This window comes from Mobula birostris, chromosome 2 (genome assembly GCF_030028105.1).
Source record: "Mobula birostris isolate sMobBir1 chromosome 2, sMobBir1.hap1, whole genome shotgun sequence".
NCBI lineage: Eukaryota > Metazoa > Chordata > Chondrichthyes > Myliobatiformes > Myliobatidae > Mobula > Mobula birostris.
In genome coordinates, this window is record NC_092371.1 from 75,932,930 (window position 1) to 75,951,934 (window position 19,005).

General features: G+C 42.4%; 1 protein-coding gene across 1 annotated transcript in view; it reads left to right on the top strand.

The window, feature by feature from the left end:
* The first annotated feature begins 565 nt into the window (after positions 1–565).
* The window catches only part of sla2b (Src like adaptor 2b), a 34,080-nt gene continuing 15,640 nt past the window's right edge, over positions 566–19,005 (top strand). Inside the window, exons 1-2 of the mRNA XM_072243455.1 lie at positions 566–839; positions 13,156–13,281. Coding sequence (XP_072099556.1) covers positions 13,203–13,281 — 79 coding nt within the window. The 5' untranslated portion in view covers positions 566–839; positions 13,156–13,202. The remainder of the gene's footprint in view (positions 840–13,155; positions 13,282–19,005) is intronic.

Sequence of the window (19,005 nt, forward strand, 5' to 3'; positions counted from 1 at the left end):
GCAGGGCAGAAGCTGTCGTTGAGCATGATGTTACTGCTTAATATCCCTCCGGATGGAGAAGTGAAGAGGGATATTCTCAATATTTATTGCTTATTTATTTATTATTATATTTATTATTTCCTTTTTTCATTTGTATTTGTTCAATTTGTTACCCGCTCTTTTGGGTGTGGTCTTTCATTGATTCTACAGGTATTGGATTTACTATGTTCGCAAGAGAACGCATCTTAGAGTTGTATATGGTGATATATATGTACTCTGATAAAAAAAACAATTAATTTGAACTTCGCAAAGAGAATGCCCAGGTGGGTCATTCTCACGGACTAGGGAAGAACAAGGAACGTGTTAAACGTTTTAAATATTTCCTGTCCCAGCCAAATAAACAGCTGTGTTCTTCGATTTGTTTACGCTAGAAAGCGGGGCTTGTGATGTGGTGCGAAAATTCCGTTATTGGGGTATTGGGCAAACAAACAACGTAAACAGGAACCGCCGGTCTGACTGACGGACGCGAGTCAGAGATCCAGCAGGGAGCGTGAACCAGCTGCCAGAGGTATAAAACCCGGGGTTCAGACTCAGCACGTCGTCACACACTCTGCACGTCTTGTAGGCAACTTCGGCAGCGACTGCGTAATATCCTCCAGCCTCTCCACTCAAAGTACACGCCGCTCGCAGATTCACTTCACACTTCAGAAAACCGGAGCGCTTAGTCAACCTAAACCCAGCAAGGGCTGTATCGGATTAACCGGTTAGTGGGCGCCGAATCTTCGAGCTGGTATCCCGGTTTGGAAAGCACACATTTGGTGGAAAGTAACTCTTGCTTCAAGGTCCGGAGATACAATGCTGTGAGTATTACCATTTTTATGTTTCACAGAAGTGGATTAGAATTGAGGGAAAAACTGGTACAGGGGTTGCTATTTTTTTGAGTATATTTCACTTTCAAGGACTCATGTGCTTAGTGTTATCTATTACATGGTTTTTGTATCTGCAGTTTGTCTTTTGCAGATCGGTTGTCAGTCCTTGTGTGCAGTGTTTCATTGATTCGATTGTATTTCCTTGTTCAATTGTGAATGCTGGTAATACAATGAATCTCAGGGTTGTATATGGTAACATATACATACCTTGATAATAAATTTCATTTGAACTTTTTTTTGTGCTACTGATACACAGGTGAAATGTCAGGAGTGTACAGAATTGTTCCCATTCCAGACATGTCTTACTCCCAAAGCAGAACTTTGTGATTTGTGATATTTCAGATTTTTAATATTAGCTGGACTGCAGTTGCCTCTTTTGGCAAGAGAGAAGGTTGAACTGAGCTCTTCAAAGCAATGAGAGATGTTGGAAGAAGCAATTTCCCTTTGTGGGGTGGTCAGTGACAATACAAATGGACAAAGTTGCGTAAAAGTGAGGCTGATAAAACCTAGATAGAATGGATGTGGGGAGGACATCTCCGATAGCTGTGTGGGAAGGAGGGGGTCCAGGAACAGAGGACACAAGCCTCAGAATAGAAGGACACCCCTTTAGAACAGAGACGAGGAGGAACTTCTTTAGCCAGAGGACGTGAATCTGTGGAACTCAGCACCTCAGACTGTTGTGGAGGCCAAGTCATTGACTATATTTGAAGTGGAGGCTGATAAGTTGTTGATTAGTAAAGGTGCCCGAGGTTATGGGGAGAAGGCAGGAAAATGGGGTTGAGAGGGATAATAGACCAGCCATGATGAAGCAGACTTGATGGGCTAAATGGCCAAATTCTGCTCCCATGTCTTATGGTGCCATGGCATGTTCCTGTGGAGCTCACTGTCAGGGTAGGGAGCAGAAACCCTTATGGTGTGCTCGAGCATGTACAATATCATAGAATTACAGATTCATGTGTATGAAAAACAGGCCCTGGATCCACTGTGTCCATAACAGCCATACCTATGCTATTTTACAGCAAATGGCTATAAAATAATTCCAGATGGCTTCAAATGTGCGCCAAAATGTGTTACTAGTCACCAAGAAATAGAAATTAGAGGTAATTCCTCCCCACAGATTCTGCTCAACACGTTGACTTCCTACAGCAGTTTGCTTGTTGTTCGAGAAATAGAAGGTATTAGACTGCATAGCGATGAAAGGCCCCCTCTGCTATAATTCCTCTGTGATTTAACTGACCACTTGGTCCTGACTATGAGCATAAAATCATAAGAAATAGAACCAAAGGTAAACCATTTGTTTCGTTATAGTTGATCCACCAATTGTGGCTGATCTTTTACCTCAGCACCATTTTCTTGGAGCAGCCACATACCTGTTGATTCTCTAAAAATCCACCGATTCTCTGCCTGAAATACTCAGTGAATGAGCCTGCACAGCTCTGCCTGGGTAATCGTAGGAATTCCTTTGACTCTCTGCCCTCTTGGAGAAGAAATTTCTCCTCATTTCAGTCCCAGAAAGGCTGAGCGTTTGACACAATGCTGTTGGATTGGCAGTGTAGAATTGTTACTTTTCTTGTAGTTTGTTTCCCATGCTTGCTTGTATTTTTATATGATCGCATTTATATGTGTAATTGTTCGCAATTTCCCGGCAGTTGCTTGTGTATTTCTCTCGACAGATTAATTTTCACACTACTTGAATCTGGCTGTTTTATAGTTAATTGTTACTATTGAAATTCTTGGTTATCTCTAGTCTGAGACGATCACACTACTTCTTTGTCTTCTTGTTCTCTTGGCTCCTCTTCCTTGTTCATTTTCTATTCATGTAATATTTAATAAAATGATAAAGGAACAGGCTTTGTGGCTCAATCTTGGCTTCCGAAGAACCTTTGGATCACAAGTGTATCAGGATCCAACAGTGCGAGACACCCCAGCCAGGGGAAAACAAGAGCTCTGCATCTTCCTCGCCAAGTCCCTTAAAAAATTGTGTACTCTTCAGAGAAATAAATGGGGCAAACCTCACCATTACTCTGCCCCTACAGTGTGACTTCTTGTAAAAGATATTTCATGTCACTGGGGCTCCAGAGTACAGGCAGAAAAGGATTGCTGACAGAGGTGAAATGTTTTGTTTCTCAATGCTACGCTGATCTTGTAACCCAAAAAATTCATTTTACTTTTAGCAAAGCTTTGCATTATATCAAGGTATTGGGTTTTGTCATGTATTTTACTAAGTCATTCTGGAGTTTTTGAAGAGTGCCCTTGTCAGTTGATACAAGTTTAAACCTTTCCCTGCGTTTGACATTGTTTCTTGATGAAGACTTTGCCATTTCGATGTTCTATGCAATTATAGAGTATCTTTAGCCCAAGACATAAATGAAGTCTTGTTGCTTGACATGAATTCACTTATACTTTAGAACATCCTCCTTTCATTGTTACCTCCAGGTCAAAACTAAGCTTCAAACCTCTTCCTCATCTCGCTTTCAACTTGGGGACTTGGCAAATTTTTGCTCTACACTCTACTGGTATGCTACTTTTCTTGACTGACATGAAGGCACCCAGATATATCGGCAATGCACAGCAATGGGCCTCCTTCCTCTCTGCTCGATCAGAACACATCTACATACTCTTTTCTCCCTCGCCTTCTAATCAAGCTTCCCCTCATATAGGCATAGATAGAGTGGATTTGGAGAGAAATACTAGGAGAGTCCAGAACCAGCGGGCACAGCCTCAGAAAAGAAGGACGTCCCTTTGGAACAGAGATGAGAAAGAATTTTTTTTGCTAGACGGAGCTGAATCTGTGGAATTCATTGCCACAGATGGCTGTGAAGGCCAAGTCATTGGGTATACTTAAAGCAGAGATTGATAGTTTCTTGATTTGTGAGGGTGTCAAGGCTTACGGGAAGAATGGGGTTGAGAGGAAAAAATAAATCAGCCCTGATTGAATGGTGGAGCAGACTTCGTGGGCTAAATGGCCTAATTCTTTCCCGATCTCTTATAGTCTTCTGGTTGTATGTGCACCCATGGTATCTGCCTCAGCTGTCCAGTGATAGCAATAGAGGGGGTGTAAGGCAGATTTCTAATGACACCCTCGACGTCCTTCAGATGATGGTGGTGACCGTCTAGCCCTTCTAGAGAAGGTGCTCTCACAGTGTTGATGAGTGGGAAGTCCCGGTGACAATGAAGAAATGTCGATATCTTTTCCTGCGTGGATACAGAGTGTTGACCTGAAATGTCAACAGTTGCTTTCCCCTTCCACAGATGCCGCTCAGCCCATCCAGTCCCTCCAGCAGATTGTTCTTTTTCTCTCCAGATTCCAGCATCTGCAGTCTCTCATGTCTCGACCAACTCCCCCAAAGTGCTGGAGGAACTTGGCAAGTCGGGCAGTATCTATGGAGAATTATGAACAGTTTCAGGCGGAGACCCTTCTTCGGGACTTCACCTGTGCCTTGTTAGCTTTCCCACAACATAAAGGGGAAGTCACTCCCTCCCCACTTTCTATTTACTGTTGGGGGTTAAACGTGGGAGAAAATTGGAATGAAGAGGGTTGGCCCCTCATCCCTCACTTACATCAGATGTGTTTCCTTCAGGAATGAACACTTCAGTGCATTTCTATAAATGCACTCCCTTAGTACACTCTGAAACCGTGATGTATGGCAGCCTGGCTTGGAGACACCAATGTCCATGAACAGAAAAAAGTGCTGGATACAGCCCAGTCTACCACAAGAAAAGCCCCCCCCCCCCAAGGAGGAGCACTGCCACGAGAAAGCAGCACCCACCATCAAGGGACTTTAAGCATAAGCATGATTTTTAACATCTTCCTTTGTCTGTGCTCTGTAGCGTGTTAGGTTGAGATGAATTGCTACTCACACACACACATCTATGTCATGGTTATAGGAACAGCTGAGTTTCTTCTCCCTGATGATCTGCAGAAGGAGAACATTGTGCCTTTTATGCAATTTCTCTTAGAGAGTGTCTCTGCGCTCCTCCTTAGCAGCGCAGTTAGTGACAGGAATATTAGACAGAGCGGCTTGGACTGGGGAAGGGGAGGGTGTGCTTACTAATAGAAGGAGTGGGGAGGCCCCTGCCTCCCCTCTCCACCCTCCCGATCGCATGCCACCCAAACTTTGTAATCGGGTCGCTGTTATTGCACCTGTCGGAGCTGAAGTACTTTGCAACTCTCTGCGGTTGGAAACTTGGTCTGGTTGAACAATAAACTGCGGTTAGATATATCCTCCACAGTGTGTACTGAACTTGTTCAAGAAATCTGAAGAAGGAGCAGAGAGAAAGAAAATATTTTCACTGGTTAAAACATTATTTCACCATGGAGTAAGGAACAGCAGAATCAGAATCGGGCTTATTATCGTGGAATTTGTTATTTTGTGGCAGCTGTACAGCATAATACATCAAAAAGCTATGTTACAACAATAAATAACTAGATCAATAGCCTAATGGATGAATAATTAGGTAGACAGATATTGCAAAGGAGGGATGGTGCGGTAGTGTTCGTGGACCATTCAGAAATCTGATAGCAGAGGGGAAGAAGCTGGCACGGTAAGAGAGGTAGGGGTGACACAGTAGTGTAGTGGTTAGCACAATGCCTGACAGTACCAGCGACCCAGGGTCAGTTCCCACCGTTGTCTGTAAGGAGTTTGTGCATTCTTCCCGTGACTGTGTGGCTTTCCTCCCACAGTCCAAAGACGCAGCTACTGGTAAGTTAATTGGTCATTGTAAATTGTCTGGTGATCAGGCTAGGGTTAAATTGAGCGTTGCTGGGTGGCGCAGCTCGAAGGGCTGGAAGGGCCTGTTCTGTTCTGTATCTCAACAAACAGATAAATAACTGTTCCTGAAACGTTGAACGTGAGTCTTCAGTCTTCTGTACCTCGTCCCCGGTGGTTGTAAAGTGTAGAAGGCATGTTCCAGGTGGTGGTTGTTTTTCAACAGACATTAAAATGAGTAAATAGTGCAAAAGAGGAAGGCTAATGCAAAATAAATTAGTGGTGCAGTGTGTAAATCCCACAAGGGTTCCCTCATTCCATATGTTCCTTTCTCCCTCACCAGCTTCTCCCTTTAGAGCCCTTGGGCTACTTGCCTCGGCTCTCTAGCTACCACGAGTAAGGGTGCAGAGGAGGTTAGGCCAGAGATGGGAAGTAGTGGTTGAGGGGTGACTGCCTAGGCTGAGATACTTTTCTCTGGACAAGGAAAGAATGGAAGCTTTAGAGAGGGTGTAATTGCTGCCTGAGAGGTGGCATAGGCTCGATGGGCCAAAAGATCTTCCATGTTGTAAGGAAATAAGAACTATATATAAGCCACCCGTTTCTGGCTGGTTTCAATCACGTGGGCCAGGTGACTTCTAAAGGAAGAGCGGAACAGACCCGGCCACACTGCCCAGCAACCCACCTATTTAACACGGGCCTAATCACAGGACAATTTACAGTGACAAATTCACCTACTAACTTTGGACGGTGGGAGGAAACCAGAGCACCCAGAGGAAACCCACACAGTCATGGGGAGAACGTACGAACTCCTTACAGACAGTGCTGGAATTGAACTCTGATTTCCTGAGCTCTAATAGCATCCCGCCAACCACTGAGCTACTGTGGCACCCCTCCATCGTACAGATCGAACAATAAACTTCTTGAGTCCCAATTCCCATTCCCCTCTGCAGAAAGAACTTTCGCTGATGGGTTTTCACGGTATGGATGAGGAGAGGATGTGTCAGCTTGTGGGAGAATCCAGAACCAAGGGTTTAAAAATGAGGGGTCCTCCTTTTAACATGAAGGATGGATGAATTATTTTTCTCTGAGAAGCTTTTCTTTCCCAACAAACTTTTTGAATGAAAAATGATAAATTAAGTAGTAATTTTCAACCAAACTATCCTCCAAGGCTTAAGTACATAAGTAAGATATTATGGCTGATACTTCCCCCAGGAATGTCCCTCATGGATCCTTTATCTCTCTTTCAGAATGGAGATGAGGAGGAATTTCTTTAGCCAGAGAGTGGTGAATCTGTGGAATTCATTGCCACAGGTGGCTGTGGGGGCAAGTCATTGGGTATATTTATGGCAGAGTTTGATAGATTCTTGATCAATCAGGGCATGAAGGGAGATGGAGAGAAGGCAGGAGACTGGGGCTGAGAGGGAAAATGGATCAGCCATGATGAAATGGTGAAGCAGACTCGATGGGCCAAATGGCCTAATTCTGCTCCTATGTCTTGTGTCTTGTGGTCCTCCGCCCTTGGTAACTCAGTAATTGTGAATGTACACGAGTATCAGTCTTCGTATTTATGTCAGCCCATTGGTGCTTAACATTTGTCCGAGTGCAAATGTATGGTTTCCTTTGGGTTCTCAGACCAATAAGCAAGTGTATGTGTGGGCATGTATGCCTTTAACAAGACTTTCAATCTCTTGGGTATTTTTTGTGTATCAGTCTGTGCTGTGGTGTATATTATTCTCTCTGTCGTATTTTATCTGTGCTTTGATTGCTAAGAAATCAATCTTGTATGTACAGTACATCACCTTTAAGTTTACTCCAATGTAACCGTGGTGTGTTCTGATTAAAAGTATAAACGTATTAACGAAGACCATAGAACATTACAGCACAGGTCTGCCCTTCAGCTCTTGATGCTGTGTTGTCCTTTTAGATCATTCTAACCCTTCCCTCCTACAGAGCCTCCACTTTTACCATATCATTGGGAAACCTTGAATATTAGTTCATTGGGACCTCTCTCCATGATAATCTCTACAGCGGCTTGTGATCCTGTGCGCTGGAGGCGCCATTAGGGTGACGCAGTAGCGTAATACTTGACAGTGCCAATTATCTCACCGCTGTCTGTAAGGAGTTTGTACGTTATCCCCTTGACTGTCTGCGTGATCCAGTTTCCTCTATCTATTGAGGCCGATCTAAAATCCACATAAGAGGAGGATGCCTGTGTGTGACTTTGTTTAATGTGGGGAGGCTGATACACGAACAGCCACCATGTGGTCCTTGACAGATCAGGGTCAGGATTCAATGCAAAATGACTGGAGACCCTTCAATACCCTTGTGCATCATCATCTTCTGTCTACTCCAAGAAGAATCTCTTCTTACCAGGCTGTATGCAGCCCCTTGTTCTCTGGAAGGTATCGACACTTGCTGTGGACTCAGTGCCTTCCAGGGACTGATGGCAGCGTGAATGGGCAAGACAACTTTACACATTTCCAATCTGGTAACTCATCAACTGTAGGCTGTGAAACACCTAATGGGCCAAAGGCCTCTGTGCAGTTGACCAGCGCCAATGAGGTGCCTGAGGTATTCCCACCCAGTACAGACCCACCATGTTACACACTGTCACTGTCCACATGAATGGTGGTCATTGGACATAGTTTGTAATGTGGTAAATATCACTCCCTGTGTCATGGCACATCTGTCAGTATTCTCCAGTGGCCGGTGTGTTGTGCGGGGAGTGGTCATTCCAGAACACAGCCACGTTGAATCAGCCACAGAGTGCCAGGAGAGGGTAAGGAAGATTGTCATGCCATGCACTTAAAAACGGAAAATGCTGGAAACGCACAGCGGGTGCGGAGTGCATTCCGACTGGCTGCATCACGGCCTGGTTAGGAGCCTCCACTGCACAGAGTCACGGCAAAGCTCAGCAGATCAATCATGGGCACAACCCTTCCCACAACCAAGGGCATCTTCGAGAGTTTCTGCCGCAAAAAGGTGGCATCCATCGTTAAGGACCCTCCCCGTCCTCTCTTTTCATTACTCCCATCAGGGAGGAGGTACAGGAGCCTGAACACACATGCTCAGCTTCTTCCCCTTTGCTATCAGCTTGAGAGACGGTCTGTGATCACTACCTCATTATCCACCTCTTGTAATATTTATTTATTTTTGCTATTTATAGTAATTTTTTGTGTTTCGCGCTGTACTGCTGCTGCAAAACAACAAATTTTATGACATAATTCAGTGATGATAAACCTGATTCTCATGCTGCTTCTGAGGTTAGGCAGCAATTGAAACGTAGTTAACAATTCAGGTCAGAGACCCTTTAAAACAGGGGTTCCCAGCCTGGGACCCACAGACTTCTTGCTTAATGGTATTAGTCCATGGCATAAAAAGGGTTGGGAACTCCTACTTTTATCACAGTAGAGCACAATACAGTCCCCTCAGCCCACAATATTCTGTTGACCTTTTAACCTACTCTAAGGTCAACCTGACACTTCCCTCCCACCTGCAGTAGCCTTCCAGTTTTCATTCATCCACGTACTGGTCTAAGAGTTTTTTAAATGTCCCCAGTGTATTTGCTTCTACTATCTTCCTTTTTTTCCCTTTCTCAATCTTTTTATTAATGTTTTGAAAAGTACATATATACAAACAAGAGGATTAGCTCGGATATCTATATCGATAACAACACATATGAAAGGTAAGGTAAGCATTATCAAGATCATACATCGTATTAATCTTATAGTATATAATGAAAATAAACTCATCATTTCATAAAAAGAGAAAAAAGATAAAGAGACTTTTATAATTTTATATATAGGGGGGGAAACCCACTATTTTCTAAGTATTTGCCTCTACTATCACCCAATGGCAGGGCATTCCATGCTCCCTCCATTCTGTGTGTAAAAACTTACCTTTGACATCCTCTCCCCCCATACTTCCCTCCAACTGCCTTATAAGCATGCCCTCCTGTATTAATCATTTCCTCCCTGGGGGGATAAAATCTCTGACTTTCCACTTGATCTATGTTTCTTTCCTCCAATACTTTGTTAGAATTGTTCGGACAGTAGGCTCTCCAACCAAAAATTTTCACTCCGTTTCTCTTTCTGCAGATGCTGCCTGATCTCTGTGTGTTTCTGGCATTTAATGTTTTTATTTTATGCTTTCGTCACCTGTGTTTGATTTTGTTTTTCGTTTTCATTCATGGCACACAATTCATATGAAATCATCTTTGAGCCATAGTAGGAATGTAGGGGACGTGACGGCCCAGTTGTGCACTGTATGTTCCCGCACACAATATGGCAGAGTCACTGGGTAATCCTTTGGAAAGTGAGACATTGTTGAGGAATAATTTTGGTGACTAAGATAATTCTTTACTCTTCAAAATACTGACACATGACTTTTTTGTTTCAGCCAAAATGAGATCTGACAACACTTAATGTCTGATCTGAAATGGGGAGCTTCTGACCTAGATCAGGCAGTTTCATTTATCCTTTACTAGATAAAACTTCCAGCATAATTTAAAGGCCAAGCAATTGAAATCACAAGATAGTTGGAATTACAGAAGGCGCTCACAAGGAATCAGAAAATTCTATTTAACTTTTGTTCCTACTTGCAATGAGGATTCAAACAAGTCTGAATGAAGTGGTTGTAATTTTAAAAACAAACACCATATTTGCAATGACTAATTAACCTACTCAGAACATCTTTGGACTGTGGGATTAGGTTAGGATTCATTCAGGTTTGTCAAGGGTTGTTAGGGCAGCATGACTGAAAGGGCCAACTTTGCACTGTATCTCTAAATAAAAAATAAATTTCCAAACACAATTATGTCAGCTGCCATTGCCAATATTCATAATCATAAGGGGAGCATTTTGTCATATAATATGTTATATTGTCTTCACTGAGCACCAACACCCGTAAGTTGAAAAACAAAAAAAAACTATAACTGCCTTAAATTGGAAAGCAAGTGCTAGAAATGCCCAGCAGGTCAGGCAGCGTCTGTGGAGGGAAGTTATTAGTTTAGATGTAAAGTCATGGAGCTGAAACGTTAGCTCTATCTCACTCCAAAGATGATGCTTGGTCATTGTATTAAACTGCCTGAATTCTTAGAAGGGAGTCCACTAAAGCAGAGAATTGGGAAAACTATCGTGATCTTTCACTAGTGTTGGCGATGTTTAGAACTAAATATCATTCATGTTGAGCAATGGAATGTCTCTAAATATTGCAGCCACATTGCGTAAGAATGTGAATAAATTTCTAAGAAAGTATCTCTGTGCATGGAACAACAAAGACAAATCAGATTTGCTGAATTCTGTCTCCTTGGTTTTAACAGAACATGTAATACGTTGACAGACCAAAAAAAAAGGTTCTTGTTTATCTCTTTGCTAAGTATGTAGGAATGACTGTCGTAGAGTCATAGAAAAGTACAGCACAGTAAAAGGCCTTTCAACCCATCTAATCCATGCTGAACCATTCAATCTGCCTAGTCCCATCGACCTGCATCTGGACCATAGCCCTCCATACCTCTGCCATCCATGTACCTATCGAAACTTCTCTTAAGTTGTCTGGCTGTTTTCTATACTAATCTCACAAGATATGCTCTTAATCAAAAACTAGTACAAAGCCATCTGTAGAAATGGTAGAAGATTCTCTCAAAGTTCTCTGTCTCTCTACCTCTGTCTAAAATGGTCTTAAAGGCTGCTTTGTGAGATTCAAATTCAAGATTCAAGGTAGTTTCTTGTCATTCTTCAGAACATGAGTGTAAAGGGGAATGAAATGATTGTTATTCCAGATCAGATACAGCATTTTAAAAAACACAAGCATAAAGAATACAATAAATATAAAAACAATCCTATAAAACAATGTACAAGTAACTGTTCTAGACGGGTTGTATGTACATAAAGTGACGCAGGGTGGTGTGTGTGTGTGTGTGTGTGTGGCTAATGGGTGGAGGTGAAGATCAGCCTGACCTTTTGCGGGAAGTAACTGTTTTTGAGTCTGGTGGTCTTGGTGCAGTTGCTATGTGGCCTCTTCCCTGATGGGAGTGGAACAAATAGGCCATGAGCAAAGTAGGAGGGATCCTTCATGATATTGTTGGCCTTTTTCTGGCATTTTCTGTATATATCACGTTCAATTTGTTGCCATCTGACTGTACAATATTTCTTCAGACCACAGTACAGCCACAATGCATATATCACACACAGCACATAAAATAAAATATTCCTATAATAACTTAATAAAATATAATTCAAAATGCATGTGAAGTGCGCGGCACAGGTACACAGTACAGTAGACAGCTTGCTATCCTAGTGACAAGACCTCGGAGGTGGCAGGGTATTCATTACTCTCAGAGCCCAGTCTGTCAGTCCGAGTCCTGATGCTCTTGTACCTCCTTCCTGACAGTAGTGGGTCAAAGAGATAGTGAGACAGCGGTAGGGATCCTCAACAATGCTTCGCGCCCTTTGTATACTTTGTATTTCCTTGATTGTCAGTAGGTTGACCAAGACTTAGATTTTTGTCCAACATTTTAATCTGAATCTGATCTTTTTAGGTTGCTTGAGGTGAATTTCTGTTTAATTGTCTTCCTGTGAATTGCCTCAGAACATTTTGCCATGTTAAAGGAGCATTATAAATGTATGTCTTTGTTGTTACTGAGTGTCCCCTGTAGTAAAAGATCTAGATATTCATGTGTCTATAGTGAGTGCAATATACAATGCCATATATTAAACGAGAGGTGGAAGAATTCAGTCACTTTCAATGTTGTCCAGATGATTAAAGATATTCTCAGTGATCTCACCAAAAGTAGCAAAACTTTCCTCATTCTAGTTATCTCTTTGAACTTCTGCTCTGATAGAATTACTCTCTGAATTCTGTGCAGTTGTAACTAGAATTGTCTTTTGCTCATGCTGATTTGATAGAAAATAAATTAAAAGTGGACTCTGAAATCCAACACGTTCACAAAGGCAGAAGATATGGTTGATGGAAACCACATTCTAGTTCATCCATCTAAGTCTGAATCAGGCTCATTTATCCACACCTGCACTTGTTTTTGAAAATTGTTCTCACTGACTCTTGCTGCTGCCATTAGGAAGAAGATACAAGAGCCTCAGGACTCACACCACCAGGTTCAGGAATAGTTACTACCCCTCAACCATCAGGTTCTTGAACCAAGAGGATAGCTTCACTCAATATCTCTTTATTTATTGCTTATTTATTTTTTATTATTACTATTATTTCTTCTTTTTGTATTTGCACATTTTGTGATCTTCTGTGCTCTGGTTGAATACCCTTTCAATGATTCTGTTATTATTCTATAGATTTGTTGAATATGCCCACAAGAAAATGAATCTTGGGGTTGTATATGTTATACATGTCCTCCAATAATAAAATTTATTTTGACTTTTGGATTTACTTTGAACCTATACTCATTATGCTTATGTATAGTTTTCATAAACTCTATGTATTTCTTGATTTTCCTGTAAATACCTGTAAGAATATGAATCTCAAAGTATGTACTTTGATATTAAATTTGCATTGACTTTGCCTTGCAGCCGCACTGATTTAACACTCTGAAAAACAGCTCGGTGGCCTGGAAGTCATGGGAAGTAGACCGAGCAAGTCAAGGCGCTTCACCAGTACCGTGGTTCCATCAAACCTGACCAGCCAAGCAACAACAGGTAAGACAAAAAGTAAAATCAGAAAATGGTGCAAATCCACAACAGGCCAGACAGCATTATGTTGAAAAGGGAAAGATGATTAAATGGTTCCCGAGTACAATAAAACGGATTCTTGACCTCACAATCCACCTCGTTATGATCTTGCACCTTGTTGTTTACCTGCACTGCTCGTTGTCTGTAGCCTTTACGCTTTATTCTGGATTGCTAATTTTTAACTTGTTCTGGCTCAATGCACAGTGTACAAGCTGATCTGTATGAGAAGTATGCAAGACAAACTTTTCTCTCAGTCCATGTAACGATTTAAAATCAATTCCAATCCTAATCATTAACATTTCAGGGCTGAGACCTTTCATCAGAATTGAGAAAGAGAAAAGGGGTTTGTTTTCAGTGGTTGAGAAATTGAGTAGAACAAAGGGAATATTTCTAATGGGGGTAAGACCAAATGATTTAATGTAGCAGAATAGTGATAAAGCTATTGTGCGTGCGTGTGTAATGTGTGGTTAATAGTGAGGTAGTGGGATATGCTTATCAAGCCTGTTTATGCCAGTTGGAAAAGGAAAAATTAAGAAAAACACACAGAATTGTCCAATTTTGATACACAGAGAAAGAAAGACCAAGTTGCCTAAAGTTGGTGAAGTTGGTAATAAGTCCTGAAGGCTGCAACATGCTCTGACAGAAGATGAGGTGACTTTCCTCAGCCTTGTATTGGGTCTTCTAGGTCACAGATGGAAAAGTCAGAGTCGGGATTTTAATGGGCAATTAAAATACAACCTAAAGCTTTGGACAGCTAACGTTTCGGGTCGAGATTCTTCATCTGGACTGGTCTCAACTCAAAACATCGACTGTCCACTTCCCTCCACAGATGCTGCCAGGCCAGCTGAGTTTGTCCAGCTCTTGTTTTGCTTTGACTCCAGCATCAGTAATCACCTTGAAGCCCCGGGCCACTCGTGTGGACTGAGCACAATGCTCCACAGAACGATCACCCAATCTGGGTTTGCTATCTCCAGTGCAAGGGAGTCCACATAGTGAATGGTGAATGTGGTAAATGGGATGGGGTGAAGAGTGTAGCAGGGAACGGAGGGGGATAGATACCAGAAGAGCAGTTACTCAGAAACTGTCACTGATGTTACCTGGAATTCACTGCTTATTGGTGTGGTGGCTTCCAGAAAGGAATTGGATGGACAATTAAGAGTGAATAATTTCCAGGCCGATGAAGGAAAGAACAGGGGGATGAAACCAATGGGACTCTCCTACTGAGAGCTCACTTAAATTCACCTCTCTTTCTGTGCTGTAGCCAATCTGTGATTCAATTTACTACAGTCAGATTTTCCATTAACAGATTACACACTTCACACTACTGAAATGAAACATCTCACAAGGTGACTTTGCTGGGTAACCAATCCTCTGGCAGAAGTGAGGCCTGAGCTTTGAAAGGCTAACTAACTCTCACCGTAGATATGAAATAACAAAAGCAAAGACAACCAGATGCAGTGGCTTACCGTGCATGGACATTTTTTGACGTTTCCCATGACATTGCATTAATAGTTCAGTATCGATCTGCCGCAATACCTACTAATGAATGGGCTGAGCGAAGCTCAATCCGCCCCAGCAGTTTTCTTTCTTACCACAAAATACTTGAAGTTACGATGTTGGACACAGCAGTGAAACGCTTGTTTAAAAACTTTGCCAGTGTTATGAAGCATTGAGTTTAGGAGCCACAAGGTAATGGTGCAGCTCTATAAAGCCCGGGACAGAGCACATTTGGAGTATTGTGTGCAATCCTAGTCTCCTCATTATAGGAAGGATGTCGGAGCACAGATCAAGTCAACAGCCAGAGACTTTTTCCCAGGATGGAAATGGCTAATACAAGTGGGCATAATTCTGAGGTGATTGGCGTAAAGTATAGCGGGGATATGAGAAGTAAGTTTTTTTTTACGTAGTGAGTGCGTGGAACACTCTACCAGGGGTGGTGGTAGAGGCAGATAGATTAGAGGCATTTAAGGAACTCTTAGATAGGCACTGGAGGTCTATGTGGGAACGGAGGGTTAGATTGATTTCGGGGTGGGTTTAAAAGTTGGCACAACATTATGGCCTGAAAAGCCTGTACTGTGTTGTAGTGTAAATTTTACACTCTAGAGACATGGCATCCTTAGCAATATAGGTAGGACATGTATTGTGAAAGAATACAGGTCATGCAAAGTGCCTTCAGCTCAGTGTCATAGGAATACAACATAGAAACAGGCCCTTTGGCCCAACTCATCGATGTTGACTAAGATGCCCATAAAAGCTATTTCCAACTGCGTGTGTTTGGCCCAAATTCCTCTTATCTGAAATGATGTTATCGTATCTGTCTCAACCACTTCCTCTGGCAGCTTGTTCCATATACCTACCACCCTCTAAGAGAAGAAGGCCCCTTTGAAATCTTTCACCTCCAACCTTTAACCTATACCCTCCAGATTTTAATTCCATTTCCCTGGGAAGAAGACTGCGTGCAGTCACACCATCTATTTCACTCATGATTCTATCAAGTCTATGGGATGGCAGGGTGGAGATACATCTCCACCAAAGGAGGTGTAAGGTGTTCCTTCCCTCAGCTAGCCTGCGGGTCACCCTTGGGCAAGGTGTAGCATCTGCTTAGCCACTCAATCAGGGTCACGTGAAGCTATGGGATCAGGTGATGGATGGTCATATGAGCAGCTGGTGCAGATCACAAGTCCTGGTTGTGTGACCACTGACACCAGGCAGACAGTCTCTGAAGAGTATTGATAATGGCTGGGGTCACCCGTCTTGTAAAGATGTCGCCCAGGAGAAGGCAATGCCAAACCACTTATGTGGAAAAATTTGCCAAGAACAGTCCTGGTCACGGAAGGACCATGATTACCCACGTAATATGATGGGCACACATCAAACGAACGACATGGTCATCCCTCAGTTTCCCATGCTCCAGTATATAAAGGCCTAGTCTGCCCATTCTCTCCCTCTAATTCAGACACTTGAGACCTGGCAACATTCTCATAAATCTTTTATCTTATTAGCTTTATTTGTCATGTGTAAAATATATTGAAACCTACAGTGAAATGCATCGTTTTGCATCAAATAGAATCAGCCAAGATTGAGCTGGGCAGCCGGCAAGTGTCACCACAACTCTCTAACTGTAACTGAACATTTTTGGATTGTGCAAGGAAACCAGGACACTTGGAGGAAATCTATGTTGTCACGGGGAGAATGTAGAATCTCCTTAGAGAGTTATCAGGAACCAAACCCCAATTTTATAACTGGTTTCTGTAAAGTGTTGTGCTAACCGCTAATCGTTCTGGTCACCTCATTATAGGAAGGATGTAGAGGCCTTGGAGAGGGTGCTGAGGAAGAAAGGAGGGGAGGGAGGCAGGAACATGAATTGTAAAGTTCTTGAAAGTGAGCCCATAGGTTGTGGAATCCGTTCCTTGTTGAGGTGAGTGAAGTTATCCACGCTGGTTCAGGAACTTGATGGTTGAAGGGTAATAACTGATTACTGTTCAGCTGATCTGTGACCTGAATCCATACACTGGTCAGATTTTAGAATGCCCAGATCACCCATCATCAGCCACTGTTTAAAAAAAAAAAAAAATGTCTGTCCTACCTGGGACAGAAAGAATTCAGCAGATCAGTAAGGTGGAGACACATTACAGCCTGAGGTTGAAGTTTCTCACACAAGCCTCAGCACACTTGATGATTCTCTACAAATCTGCAGTAACTGGACAAGTGATACCTGGTCAGTAATCATCTATGTTACAGCTTTGTGCTGTGACAAGATATTGAGGGAACTAATGTGATGGATTGAGGAAAAAAGTATTTCCATTGGCTTGCAATAGATGTCTAGCTCTCTGAGTTTAGTGCTCGGAGACTACAGATCTGCTTCGGCAGATCCATGCTCATCTTGAACCTGGGCACCTGACCCAACCAGGAATTGTTTTCAGAATGGATGGGAGGGCTATGGTCAATGGGACTAGGCAGATTAACAGTTCAGCACGGATTACATCATCTGAATGGTCTATTTTGTGCTGTAGAGCTCTAAAACTCTAAAAGCAGAAAGAAGAATTCACTGTGCTGTGCGTGCATTAGTGTTGATCTCTGACAGAGGACACAGGAGGCAAACCATTCAGCTTGACTTCAGTAATGTGCTTAGCTAGGCTGTCATGGTCCAGGGCACTGTGAACACTGATGTTCTATTATAAACACCCAAACTGATACTGTGTCTACACTGACATCCAGTAACCTGCTGGGAACACCAAATTGCTAGATACTAGTGGGGGCATGGTGTGAAAATCAGAGCAGAGGTTTCGGGAAAAAGTTAGTCACCATTTTTTGATGAAGTTTGGAACTCCTTAACACGCAGCAGCTGATAATCCGTGACTAGGAAATAAAAGTAAGGATGTAATGTTGAGATTTTATAAGGTGCTGGTGATCCCTCACTTGGAGCATTGTGAGTAGTTTTGGACCTCTTATCTATGATAGGATTTGCTGTAGTGGGTTCAAAGGAGGGATTGAAAAGCTTGTCATCTGAGGTACATTTGATGGCTCTGGGCCTGTACTCACTGGAATTCAGAAGAATGAGGAGTGACCTCATTAAAACCTGTCAAATGGTGAAAGGCCTCAATAGAGTGTATGTGGAGAGGATGTTTCCTACTATGGAGGAGTCTAAGGCCAGAGGACACAACCTCAGACTATGGATATCCATTTAGAATGGAGTTGGGGTGGAATTTCTTTAGCCAGAGAGTGGTAAATCCATAGAAGTCATTGCCACGGGTGGCTGTGGAGGGCAAGTCACTGGGTATATTTAAGGCAGAGGCTGACAGATTCTTGATTGGTCAAGGCATAATGGGATATGGGGAGAAGGCAGGAGATTGGGGCTGAGAGGGAGATGGATCAGTCATGATGAACTGGCGGAGCAAACTTACTCCAGTATCTTATGATCCTGTGTACATTGTGTTCATTTTATAATGACAAATTTATAGATTCAGGTCACAGATTAGCTACGGTCTGGTCGTGAGATGCTAAATGGCCCTCGCTTCTTGTATAGTTTCTAAATTGACTGTAGACAATGTGGTACATGATGCTGCTAAATACTTTCCACTTCTATTGACTGGAATCACACTTGTTAATAGATGTAATCTCTTCAGCTAAGAGTGAGTCCCTAAAATGGCCTCTCTCTCAATTTACTCAGATGGCCAATGCATTTGGACAGATAGCAATGCTTAACTGCAAGTTCATAATATAACAACAACCATTGCAGGATATCATTGTAGCTGCTGCTGAAGTTGCAAGTTATGATCAGTCAGCCACATAAATGTGCACATTATTGTAAAAAAAAAGATATCAGTGGTGGCAACAGGAAACACGTTATATGGATTTATCTATGTAAGATAACTGCCTTAAATATTAGAATCAGGTTTATTATAACTGACCCTGTTTGTCGTGAAATTTGTTTTGTGGCATCGGTTCAGTGTAGTACATAAACATACCATAAATTATAATAAGGTATATTTCATTAGGAGTTTGAGATTTGGTATGTCACCTAAAACGCTTGCAAATTTCTAGTTGTACCGTGGAGAGCATTCTAACTGGCTGCATCACCAACTGGTATGGGGGGCCGGGTGTGGAGGATCAAAATAAACTGCAAAGAGTTGTAAACTTACTCAGCTCCATCATGGGCACTAACCTCCGTAGTATCCAGGACACCTTCAA